General features: G+C 38.7%; 1 protein-coding gene across 1 annotated transcript; it reads right to left on the bottom strand.

Annotated features, from left to right (window-relative positions):
• Positions 1–2735: 2735 nt before the first annotated feature.
• Positions 2736–12273, bottom strand: ARHGAP11A (Rho GTPase activating protein 11A). Its single transcript, XM_010161245.1, is given in 12 exon segments — positions 2736–4194; positions 4196–4313; positions 4712–4859; positions 5646–5754; positions 6083–6218; positions 7447–7614; positions 8268–8342; positions 10056–10202; positions 10306–10466; positions 11029–11279; positions 11796–11892; positions 12209–12273. Coding segments are annotated over 10 exon segments (2688 nt in total). The 5' UTR covers positions 11196–11279; positions 11796–11892; positions 12209–12273.
• Positions 12274–13539: the final 1266 nt, after the last annotated feature.

Genomic DNA, 13539 nt, shown 5'->3' with positions numbered 1-13539 from the left:
GCCGCTGTGCGGAGGGACCTGCCGCGGCCCTTTGCCAGCTGCGCGGGTCCGTCCGATTAAGACGATGGCACAAAGCTTTGGAGAGTGGGGGTAGGGGTGGGTTTTTCAAGATCTCCCTTTTCAGCTACACACAACAGCCTAAAAATAACCAGAAGGTTGTTGATGGATTCACGGCTACAGACAAAAGATACTACCTATTCCTAGGCTTGTGCCCGTCTTCCCGCTGCGATTTCTCTCCCCGGAATGATACGATACAGCGGTTCACTTACCCAACAGAAGCATTACCTAACTGCAGGTTTACATGGCAGCCCTCTCGAAGCACTTGCAGGTGAGGGTCTCCAGGTGAAGCACATCCACATACATCACCCATAGCAGGGGTTAACAGACATCTGTGGAAGGGCCTTGCTAAATGAAGTCTTGCCATTCAATAGCACTTGACAAAACGGTAATTTCTAAAGGTTGTTTTACGTAGCACATCTTCGCTACTGCCGACACGAATGTGACGTGTTCTGTTTGAGGATAGCTACTCACAGAAAAGCTCCGAGATTATACCCCACGAAGCACAACACACTCACAAACCACGCTGTCAAACGCGTATTACCCTCTCTTTGCCGGTCTCTAGTACGTTAACACCTCTGTAACCTGCAGGATTAAGCAGTAGGGATCTCCACTGGGCATCTAGTATTCCTAATCTTTCTCCAGAACTTGATCAACTTCACGTAAACAGACGCATGCCTGAACTGTTCTGTGAAACCTCTAAAGCCAGAGCCTACAGCTTGTTTCGACAATCTTTCCTGATGTTCAAGGGGTTGTTTGTCAGGCCCCTACCAAAATCTCCTTTTCTGACATGGAAGTCTGCTGGCTCAAGACCAGCTTGCCTCCATGGTCAAAAAGTGTTTACTGGCCCCCCCAGCAAAGCTACATTAGCATTCAAAGCATTTGGAACATCTAACAGAGAAAAATCAAGGCTTGCTCCTTCAGATGTGAATTGGTGTGACAGCTCACTGCTGTGGAAGGAGTCAGAGCTCACCGTCTTTCTCCTGACATCACCTTTACCTCTTTCATTCTTATTCCCATCTCCTACCCCCCCGCATCAGCCCCGACAGCTGCTTTGCCGAGCCCCGCGTACCCCAGTGCAACGATACGCAACGCGGTGCTCCGGTGCCTGCGTTCAGCCCACGGAAGGGCTTGCCAGCGCTAGCGAAAGGCGGAGGGTAGGAGCACGGAGCTGAGCGCTGGGAGAAGTGGGTTCCTCTCGGGATGGTGGTGAACTGTTACATTAGCTCCCTTAGTTCACAGAACTGAAGCTTCCCATACTTGACGACAACGCCAAGCAATCCTGTTGGGGTCCTGTTTCCCTCGTGTTAGCTCTGAACAATACTGCAGCGGAGCGAGGCAGCTCAACTGGGCCGAGGCGGGCAGGACTCCACCAGTAAGGTGGTGGACATGCCGATAGCGAACAGAAAGCACACTGAACTACTCCCTCCACTAACTCACTAAGTTTAGGAGCCTACGCCTGCTAAATTACATTGCACCCTGCCTTCTGCTAGTTGTGAGAATCACCAACACCTACCTAAGATGAGCAAAACGAGGAGCCAGAACAGTCACTTCTGGCTTCAGCATTTTCATACTTGGTTTTGATGTCCACAGTCTGCACATGACCACATACTCTAGATTTCTAACTCATTATAGAATGGACTCAGAAAAGGGACAAAACCAATGGTTTTATTAAAACCAAAAGTATCCAGTGCTTTCAGCTGTTACATTTTGCCAATAAGCAATTTGCACATACAGAAAGCTAATGAACAGCTTCAAGTGTTTACTCTTAAATAATTTTACAACTGATGACAGACACGAACAGTTTTAATTCCAAAAGATGTAAACATTTGCTTGTGCAAATCAACTTTTAACACACTCTGGCTTCTTACATTCGTCTCTTGCAGTATTATCAGCATCTAAAAGCTGCTTTTGCACCATCTAGTTACACTACTCTATTACTCCAAAAATAAGTTAAAAGCATCCTTTCATATTAAGATACAACACTTTACTGCTCCCCACAGAACATGCTTGGTACCTAGTGCAGAACACATTGCTGGATGAAGTTCTAAGACTTTTCACTTCTTGAATAAACTGCACGTTCATTTTGCATGTGTTCTAATAATTCTCCAGTGTGTGTGTACACATGTCAAAAATACTCATTTACCTACCCAACAAGGAAAATATGCTCCCAATTTACTCCAACAGAAATGAAAACCATTGTCTCAAGAGAAGTAGAGCCGTTGTAAGGTCCAACTTTTATCAAAACAGTGCTACTTAAAACTAAGAAGTAAATAAATTTAATTACCACTATTTAGCATCAAGATATTTTCTTCCACATCTGTTAGTTTTAAGTGTCTGATTAAAAAAAAAAGAAAATTAAAACTTGGTACTTAGTCTAAATACCACAAAAATTGTTTTGGGAAATGCCGCATGTTTTTAGAAGCTGAGATAACAGAATATGAGAACTAACACAGACGTGTAAAATCAGGTGATTTTTGTTTTAGAAGTCAGATTTGGATGAACTGACTAGCATTTCAGTAAATGAAGATAACCATAACAAAAAAATTGTTGTTTGTAGAAATCTGTGACTTGTACAGTTAAAACAAAACACACACATTAGAGCTAAAAAGTACAAATTTATATTTTCCAAAGGTTAACCAAGTTACAATACGCCCATTTAGCCATCGTATTTGACCTTACAAGTCTACTGGTTTTGCAGTTGGTAGCAGTTTCACTTTAGATATTGGATTCTTCGGAGAGCCTCTATAACAAACTCTTTCTTTTCCTGGAGCACATCTTGTGATTGTGGATTTCTCTGGAGCAACACCTGGAATGTTCATATTTGCATTAACTTTTAAACTGGGCTTCACTGCTTCATGATTGGTCAGGTCTTCTAGAACAGATTTTGATGGATGAACAAGCACTTTCTGTTCATGGATTCCAGCAGTTCTGACAGAAACATCAGGATTGTCTGATGGATTTGGCAGTCTGCAACAAGATTTGGATGTTAAGTCTAGCTGCTTATGAGATAGAGCAACTTGGTCACATGTACTTTCACTCCTGAGTGGCAAAGCCACAGAATTCTTTGAGGACTTCTCTGTGCAGGAGAACAGTGCAGAATCATAGCTCAAAGACTTGACAAGCGGTGAACCAACACCACTTGCTTTAAGCAGCTGAGAACTTACAGATCGTCTGTTGGCCTCCAATAAGGAATTCATTCTTCTTACAGACTGTCTAACGGGAGTACGTTGAAACTTCAGAGGTGGTTTAGTTTTGCTTGCAGAACTGGGATCATTTAATGAAAGCTTGTTGAACCATTGTATGTGGTCAGAAACCTTCCCGTGGTCAGAAACAGTTGATGTTTTAGTTATGGTTTTATCAGAATTTTCAGCTTGCAAGTATTGGTTGCCTACTTCATTTTGGGATTTAGGCAACTGCGATGTAGGAAGCTGTCCTGCCACAGGAAGTTTAGCAGTAACTTTTTCCAAATTACAGCTTTTTACCTTATGGTTTTCACCTGCTTGTGAGTCTGTTAATTCTATTTCCTGGCTTCTTCCGAAGCAATCTAATTTGTTTAAGTCATCTTTTGATGAACTGGTCTGAACAGTCAACTGGTCTTCCCTGGCCAGAACCTGAGGCACAGGAAGTTCTATAACCCTTTTTGTATCTGGTTTCGGGACCTTAAGCTCAATCTCAATGGAAGTTTTGAAGTTCCTTTTCTCCAAAACTTTAATTTCATCTTTTTCTGATTGCTGGTTATCAGTAGCATAAGATTGATTAAACTGGTGCAGCATCTCTCTGGATTTTGTATTTGCTACGTTTTCAGAAACTTCTTCATCTAACAATTTTTTCTCTGGGCTGAGCCCTGTGAGATGCAAAGTTTCATTTAATGTTTCATCTGCTACATCTGAGAAGGAAGATTTTGTACCACCTATCAGATTGTGAAGATTACTACCAGATGCAGAGAAGGCTTGCTTAACTTTCAGTAATGTCTCTGCAGTTGAGTTAGTTTCCTCTTCACAGAGCAGAAGTTCCAAGCCGTTGTCTTGTTTACTTAAAGTCGTGGATTTGAGTTCATCTGGAACAGCTGGCGGCTTTCCAAGTATCAAAACAGATTCTGAAAAACTGATTCCTGTTTCAGGGTGTCCTGGCAGATCTGCTGATTGCTTGAAAATCTGTAACAGCAGGACTATTCCATGACATTCGGTGAACTACTTTGTCGTGACATTTGGGAGTCAGCAAGTTTTCTTCTGACTTGCTTACATTCTTTGAACCTTAAAGTAAACATCACAGTGTTTAAGGATAATATCTTGCAATTTCCATGATCATTATAGGCAGAATTATTGCTAAAAGCCTAATTACCAAAAGCAGCACTGAATTTAAAGATACCATTATTTTCTTAAGTTTCAGAGATCTGAAAAAGGTTCTAACATTAAAAACTGAAATCCCGTATCTCACTTAACCAACAGCAGAGAACCACTAAAATAGACTAGAAACACAAGAAGCCTGTCTTAAACCAATTCTTCCTGCCCAGGAGCCACTAACATTCAAGGAAGTTTTGTCTTACTAGCTTGAACCACTTTTAATCCTATTGCTTTTATACCCTTACCCATAATGTTACTTTTGTTTTACAAAACAAGAAGTTCTCCCAATCCAGTATATTGTTAGTTACCTTTTTTAGGGAATTTTTCATTGACACATGGGCTGAAGAGTACATCTCTTTTTGCACATTCCGTTCTGCTTTCCAAACCTTGCTGACTTGCAAGACGCCTTCCAATATTTTCAGATCTATTACCAACCGCACATCCCGATAGAATATTCTTGAAAAAAAGGTTTTAATTACTTTCATACAAACTTATAATTTGGAACTCATTTACAGAAGAAACTCCTGGAAAAGGCTATGCAAATCAGCCATAGCAGACTTTTCTTGGCTACACTTCATCCTCCCTTGATTCTCTGTAGACCTAGGTAGGGAACAACCCACCCACAGTAAGGGAGGCTTAACCCCACTTGGAACATAGCAATTCTGTACATAGGCTCTGCAGTACCAGAATTTCAGGAGCTGAGATCTACTGATCACAAGTGTGGTGGGTTGACCCCAGCTGTCAGGTAAGCTTCCATCCAGCTGCTTGCTTGCTCACTCACCAGCAGGATGAGGGAGAGAATTGAAAAGGGCAAGAGGGCGGGACACACACACACACAACACCACACAATGGTGGACAGACACAAAACTCCCCAAACCCACAAGTGATGCAAAAGCAATCACTCACAAGTGGACAGATGCCCAGCCAGGCCCTGAGCAGTGGCTACTTTGCCAAAATTCCCCCCCCATCCCAGTTTCATTGGTGAGCATGACATTCTATGGGATAGAATAATTTCTTGGTCAGTTCAGACCAACTGTGCCCTCCCCCAGCCAAACCCAGTACAAGCTGCTCTGTTACTGTGAAAATAAACCCAGGGCTTCTTGTACTTGATAGCAGGTCCAGTCATGTTGTGATCCCTCCATTACCAACTAAGTCCTTCCTGGTACTGAAAAGCAGTGCCCAAAACTTAGGATGAAAATCTGCACAGTAACGAGATGACTGGGATAGAAGCAGAATACTTACCATTTCTCTGTTGCTCTTCCCCAAACCAAACTTCAAACGTAGCGACCTACGAACCATTTCTTTTCGGCTGATCTTTGGAGAAAAACAACCTGTCTTTCCTGATTCAGCCCTGGGAGGACAGAGGGGAAGTGGTGACACAAACTTTTTAGGAGAGAAAAGATCCTCACACTTACGGTCATTTCCTCTAGTTTTACTACTTCTGTTGCCTTCTTGCCAAGCTTTTTTTAAGCCCAGGAGGTGACTCTACCAGATCTTGTTTTGAGCTCCATTTTGCCACATTGGAAGATCTGGTGATTTTAAGCTTACAAAGATGTATTATGTATTGAACACCAATAAAGATAAGTAAAATCTCAATCTGACTTTTAAGGTATCATTAAACAGAGGGTCCAGACCTACCTTTCCAATTTATCTTTAGTTTGAGAGTTGAGGCAAATTACCTGTACAATTTTCTGCTTGCGTGTCTTTTACTTCTTCTCTTCCCTGCACTAGACAGATGACTTTCGCCACCAGTTGAAGGAGACGGAGAAGGTTGTGATGACTCAAGAGACACACAAGGGCTTGCTTCAAACTGAACTACAAGAACGGAATCATAGTTACATGATCTTAATAGTCACATTTTTTTCAGATAAAGGCTTAACAGTTAATAAGCAAACCAATCTGCAGTGTTTAAAAACCTATTATTTATTGTATTTTGTGGACTGCTGGCTTGAAGTTACTTTGATTTTCACTTTCATATAATATTAAATTAAGCTGTTGCTTGTAGCATCCATAGGAGTGGCTGGATTGCATGCTGCTGCTATCACTACCTCAATTAAGTTTCCAAACTGCTATCATTAGATCAGTATCTCAAATTTAAGAGTTTAATAAGAAAAATCAGATTCAGTCTTAATATTATTTGAAGTGTGGTTTTTGGGTTGGGTTGGGGTTTTTTTCCTAATTAGCCAGAACATTTAAAGCAACAACAGATGAAAGAGTTGCTATTCTACTATTTAACCTTTTTATGAAACAGATGCATTCCTACTATCTTTAGACAGTATCATTGCTTTGGTTTGGTTATCCATAGAAATAAGAATTTCGTGGTGAGTATGAAGTGATTTAACAAACAGCACTAAGTTTTATACCGCTCAATTGAGGACAAAAAATATTGATCTTCAGGCAAACAAACATGACCAATCTAGAAGCTTTTTACTCTAACCAGTTGGCAGCACATTAAGGAACCAAACAAAATTAAAACAGGATTGGCACAAGAACCTGAGAGTTGGAAGCACTCTAGTAGAATGAAGTGGTATTAAAGCATACTCAAACAAAAGTAAAACTTTTTCTATATATTTTTGTGATTATTTATCATCTAGAGAAAATGAGGTGTTTTGATTAAAAAAAAATAACCTTTATAATAGCAACAATTACATTTCACATAGAGCTAAGACCACCTATTGAAGTACTTAGGAGACACAAGGCAGCTAGAAGAGGTTGGAAGCATAGGCACTCAAATCCATGAAAACTGCCAAGACAAACGTGACTATAACCTAGGTGATATGTAGAGACTAGAAAAGATAAAAGGACATCAGGATTGCAGGTCTGAGATTAATAAAACAGAAAACAAGGAACTTGTTGAGCGTTTCCTCAATCCATGTAACATGACAGTCACTGATGAACATAAACTATTTACTAAGATGTGAGAATAGTGCAAGGAACACTGTTAAGCAAAGACTATCCAAGACTCCTTAAACAAGAACAAAAGACTGTACATTTAAATTAAAAGCTGTGAACAACAACTTCAGACAAAGTGAAGGCAGGGTACCTGATGCTGGTGTCGAGCTGCTGTTAAAAATGCTACTTGGTAACAACTCAAAAGCAAAACTATGCTTAAAAGATCGTCTCTTCTTGCTGGATAAGCCCTGAGAGCAATCAGGTGGAAGTTTACGCTTGGTACTTGGAGTAAGAACCACCGGCGTCACAGATGAAAGGACTGAAATTAAGAAAACCAAGTTTACAATAGCAGCTTAAAAGGTTGAGTGTTTATTAAAATATAAACAGTTGTTGTTGGGTTTAAACTGTGAAAGAAAATTGTTGTAAAACTTAGCTAAAGTGCATGCATTTTGAACAGGCAAAGCAATCAGCATTAGCTTAGGGATTTTTTTATTTTGGTTTTTCTTTCTGCAAGTCAGAGTATCGGAAAGGGAAATCCAAAAACCACACAATAATAAGGTAACACAGATATTAGGAGAGAAAAAAAAGAAGTAGTTTATCTTCTGTAAACTTAGGAGGCCGAGTAAGAGTGAAAGCTGTTCAGTCCTGGCAAATTCATTCCCAAGATGATAAAATGCTGCACTACTGCGCTGAAGCCTTAGTGTGCATTAGATAAAAAGCGTGAGTTCAGTCGTGTAATCCTAGAACTGCACAGCCCACCGCTGTAGTGATCGTAGCTGCTCCAAGAACTACAGTAAATGCAGTATCCTCAATGAATATGTATCTATATTCAAAGTTTTAATCAATTTAAACATAATCATTTATCTTCAACCAAGGTCTAGTTCTTCAGTTAAAAAAAATTTGTGGAATATAGCTGACAAATCCAGAAGATACTGCATGAGCTTTATTTGGTAGAAATACACCAATACCTACCGCTTCTGTCTTGTTGAGGTGTAGTGGAGGGTGTTCTGTGAGATTTAAGTTTATTCAATGCTCCACTAACAATATCTGAAACGCAAGACACACCGAGCGATCAAATATTTAAGTTTGTCTCGCTCTATTTTAAAATACAAGGTAAAAATTTTTGACCTTGTATTCTTTCAAAAAAAAAAAAAAGCAACTCAGTTTAAGTGGTTGTTTTATGCAAAGAAAACTATAGTCCAGACCTTCTCACCGACAGTTTTTGTTGCTTTCACAACAGCTGAAAAATTCTACTTTCCTTAAAAAAAAAAAAGGAAAAAGAAAAAAAGAAAAATTCATGCACAGACAGCAGAAGTTTCTTGTAGAAAATTCTACCGATCTTTCAAAAATCATATACCTACTAGCTTTGTCTACAAGAAATCAGAAGGCATCCATTGAAGTCTCTCTCTCAATGTCCCACAGACTTTCTCACTTTTCTGGACAGTCATCTTGAAACTGAAAAGCTCTTAGAGCTTTGAAGTTAGGCCCAAATAGAAGTATGAATTTTTGGTCTTGCAAAAGAAATAAAACTGTATTGTGAACTACATGGTTTTGTTTGTGGGTGGGTTTCTTTTTTTCCCTTTAAAGCAAAATTAAACCCAGCAGAGTATACACATGAAATTTTACTGGTTTTCCTGCTTTTAAAAGTGTAAAGTGGAAGTGATTTTATTAAGTGCTACTGCAACCCACAGTTGTATTTCCAGGTGTTCATAGCAAAACTTCAAACTGCAAGCCTGCAGTACTTTTATGATGTCTGGTAAAGATCAGGTAGGTTTTAAAAACTCATCTTTGAAAACAAATTGTAGTAATATTGTGTTTTACTACATCTGGAGAAAGAGTAGAAGCTGCCTACTACCAGAACCTATTCCACAGAATTAACAACTTCTAACTGCTGCTCCTTCATCCTTAACATTCATAAACATTTATCAGTTTGCAATTCCAGGATGATCTCCCTTCTTCAGTTACACAAAAAAAACCCCCATGCCTTGGCTAAACTTATACAATAATAAAGCCTTAATTCCAATTGCTGGTAGGCTTAATATTCCAAGTACATGAGCTGGAATAATATAAATTAATAATAAAACAAACTCATATTTTTATAGCAATACATAAAAGATCAGTGTATAGTGGATTTGAATCAAGTCAAGCATACATATTCCATAATATTTCCTCAAAGAGGTTGAAGAACAGAGAATATGACATTTGACTGTCCATATTTGGCAAAGAAACCCAACCCTATTGAATAGCTAAACTGCAAAAGAAATCAGATCCATATCAGAGCACATAACATCCAATAAAATCCAATTCAGAGTTGCACTTCAAAACACTAATTACTCTAATTCAAAACAAACACGCCATTTATATCCTTGCCTTCTCATAGCCTGACTTGTCAAAGTATGCAATATCTCTGAGTTTCCAAGTATAATTTCAAAACTAGGAAAAAAAAAATCTTTATTAGTGTTCTGCAACAGGATCTGAAGCTTATTCAACAAAAAGCTGGAACATTAATCTGGCTTCACAGATCTGGAACACAAGCAAAATAGCTTCTTTGGTAAACAGACACACTAAAATAAAATCGGATTAAATAGACAATAGAGTGATGGGATTACTGAAGTCTTACCTAGATTTTGCAAATCAAACCCTACAAATTTCCCAGGCATCTATTCTGCTTGCAGAAGAAGCAAGTGCTTAAGATCAGCATACCCAAAGTCACAAAATAATTCAATTTTAGTTGTTGAAAATTTCACACAACATACCTACCCCCAACACTTTGGTGCCTCCTCTTTTTACATTCACTGGGAGATTCGTTTTCACCATCTTCCTGGCCCCACAGTGAGGGAGTAGACTGAAAGGCATTATCACCTAACATTGCAGGAATCTTTTCCAAGATAAATTCTGGTACTTGTCCTGAATTAGTTGAGAAATATTTTTAAGTTATTTAAAAAGTTGAAAAGAAAAGCTCTGTACAAAAGCATGTGCCACAAAAGATTCTGGTAAAGATTTATCTTACCAATTTCTGCTGCATTGTCAATAAGTGTTTGCACAACAGCAGCTTGCAAGCGAATTTTTTTTTCTGTACCGGCTGACATCTTTTCATTTCCATTTGAGTGCAAGAGGTTGGGAGCAAATACCACTGCAAGATTACTGCTATCCATTCTGTTTTCATTGGACCTTAACAAAAAAAGTTGTCGGTTTGTTCTTGGTGAGGTTTTTTTGGTTCTTCCCCTCCTCCCCCCAAGATTATCAGGGCATAAGCAATTGAGAGAGGAAAAAAAAAGACAAATGCAGGTAAAAAAATATATGGAGTCATTCCCTTAACTGCTCACATACTGAGATTAACGTGTAGACTTATGCACCCCAGGCTAGGTAATCACATGACTATGTTATTGAAATCAGGAGGTTACAGACCCCAGTCAGCTTTGGGGAATGCAAGGTATCAGTTAGCTTATGTTAATTTCACCAGTCACTCCTTTTGCTTTCCAAAAAAGAATGAGGAATATAGCCATGAAAGAATGAAAAAAAAAAAAAAAGTCAAGTCTCCAGCAAAACAAAGTTTCATAAAGAAAACACTCTGGATTTGTGAAAGAAAAGACAACGACTGAATTCTAGGGAATGACTGCAGAAAGCAATTTTAGAAGTCAAACGCTATTCACAGAAAGTTACGGCAGTTGCCTGGAAAGAGAAGTTGTTAAAGGAATTGGGAGCTGTTTACAAGCCCTCTCTTTACACTGACCTTAGGGACACAGTTCTCAGAAAGTTGAAAAAGTATCTCAAAGCGTCAATTGTTCTGTCGGCCATCAAACACGACAGCAACACAGTTGCAGTTTTCTTCTCGTTTCCTAGCTGCTGAGCTTTAAAAAGGCTGTCCTGCAGGTGATGTGGAAGGATGGGTTCTGGCATCTCTCTAAAGAACTGTTTAAGAAGGCCTGCAACATCACATGGCAGTGCAGCTGAGAGGCAGTTCTCACCTTGATCCAGCTTACTCTGAAATTGTTCATTAGAAACATGATTTGAAGTCTTCAACATACCATCAGATTCCTAAATTTAGGCATTAATCCTCTAGCCTGTATCAGAAAAGACAGTCACATCTTCCCCATTTTGAGTTTCAGCCTTGTCATGTTTCACCTAACCTACAGTATCTACAAAGGGACACCATGGTGCCAGACTACACGTGTTAATTTACAGGTTTCCCATGTACACATCCTTCTGGGAGAGCATTGCTAAACAAATGCCCTCACAGTATCCAGTGCACATAGCTGCTAATAAGTTTGTTCAGTCACATGTGTATTTCCACCATCTGGAAAGCTGAAAAATTTGCCAGGAAAGATGAAGTTTGCCAGTTTCTGGACAAGTTCTCTCATTTCTAAAGCAGGTAATGTTACCAGTCTACTGCCAATATTAAAACGCGAATATGACTGAAAAGAGACCAAAGACTACAACATGCAGATGATGAAGTGAAATGCAGGTTATTAAAAAAAAAAAAAAAGCTTTAGCAAATACCTTTAAAGCTTTTAAACGAACAAGAGATCCAGACTTTCTGAAGAGTCCCTCAGTATGAACATGTTCTTCCAAATATTCACAAGTATCAACAAGAAAGCTGAGGAAAGAACAGTAACATACTTCTGACACTCAATAAAGCTTGTTTTTTCCAGAAAAACTGTTTCATGATAAACAGACAAAACTTTATATAGAGAACAGTTTTCCCCAATTACAAGAAGAATAAAGAAACACAACTGAATGACAGCTCTGGCTCTGAATTCCCCATCTAACTTCCGCATCCCTCCTTCCCCAGCTGAAACTATTCTTATATCTCCCATAAGCTTTAGCAGGCCTGGAATAAATATTATGTTACCTCTTCCAACAAGAGTTCAGTACTATAAAGAGAGCAAAGTAAGAATACAGTGTTAATTTACCTTGGAACATAACCATATTCTGGCACAAGTGATTGTGGTAACGCGTGAAAAGATATTCCAAAGATTTTACCCTAAAATACAAAATTCAATTCATGTTATTCAAAAGTTGACAGGATTACCAACTATACATTACAGAGTTAAGACAAAACCCAAAGTCTTTCAGATAAGACAGATAAGAGGTATTGTGAGGGAAAGCACATCTCTAGATATCTGAGCCTATGCTGATTCTAGTTACAGGTACCACCCTACACTATTGTGAAAGAGTAGAAAGGTTTTCTGCATTATGTTTTGCAGTTTTTATTTTACAAGGAGTCAGTTTTACTATAAGGGCCCCAAAATCAGTAAGGACACTAAACAGATTGTTCTGGAATCTCACCTTACTGTTTCAAACTGACTAAATCCTATTTTTCTTAAATACCAACACAACACATTTGAAATAACTTCTTTGTTTAAAGCAATTTCTTCATCCAAGGCACTCAAAACTGCTGTTTCAGGAAGGATTAAGTTAAACAGAATAGTCAAAAAAACTGTTCTGAACTCTCATATTTAGCATTTGTATTTAAGAAACTGTTTAAGTACTGCCTTATAGCAGTGTATCAGAGTATCTGTTATATATTAGAAAACAAGCAAGTTATTCAGACATTACTACTGATGTTCATCTACAGCAGTTTTATAAATGTTTATCCAAGGTTATTGAACAGTTGCTTCAGTTAGAAAACCCCACATTTCAATGAAACAACTTGTATTTCTTTGCCCCACTTCTATTTATATTTACAGAACATGCAAGCCAGCCCCTCCCCCAACCAGAAGAGGATTGGGGATCACGCCCAACTTGTTATCAGAGGTGAATGCAAACTCTTGGTCATTTATGCCTGAAATTCAAAGTGCTGACCATGTTGGTAACATAGTTAATCAATAACTAAACCATTAGGCCTCCTCGGGCTTATCTATCCTACAGAAAACAGGCATAACACGATAAGGAAGAAGAAGCAACACACATTTGTCATTGTATTCCAGGTTGCTACTAAAAGAAAAAAGGAAAATTAACTCCAAGGTAGAATGTTTTTCAGTATTTACAAGATTATCTAACAGAGAATTCTAGCAGCTTGTAATTCAACATTTAAAATTCATAACTGATATTCTCACTTTACTAGGTTTTGTTTGAAATAACAGAAGTTGTGGCTTAAGTTCTTAAATGTTATGTCTTTTCATTTACAATAGAAGTAAAATGCCACTGGCAAAACAAATGTTATTCTACACCTTTTCCTACCTTGCTCAGTTATTATTTAACTATACGTTTCCTTCCTTGTATAAAATTTAAGCACTACATA

This window comes from Eurypyga helias, unplaced genomic scaffold (assembly GCF_000690775.1).
Source record: "Eurypyga helias isolate BGI_N326 unplaced genomic scaffold, ASM69077v1 scaffold24821, whole genome shotgun sequence".
Taxonomy (NCBI): domain Eukaryota; kingdom Metazoa; phylum Chordata; class Aves; order Eurypygiformes; family Eurypygidae; genus Eurypyga; species Eurypyga helias.
The sequence above is the reverse complement of the archived record's forward strand: the minus strand, read 5'-3'. Positions and strand labels throughout refer to the sequence as shown.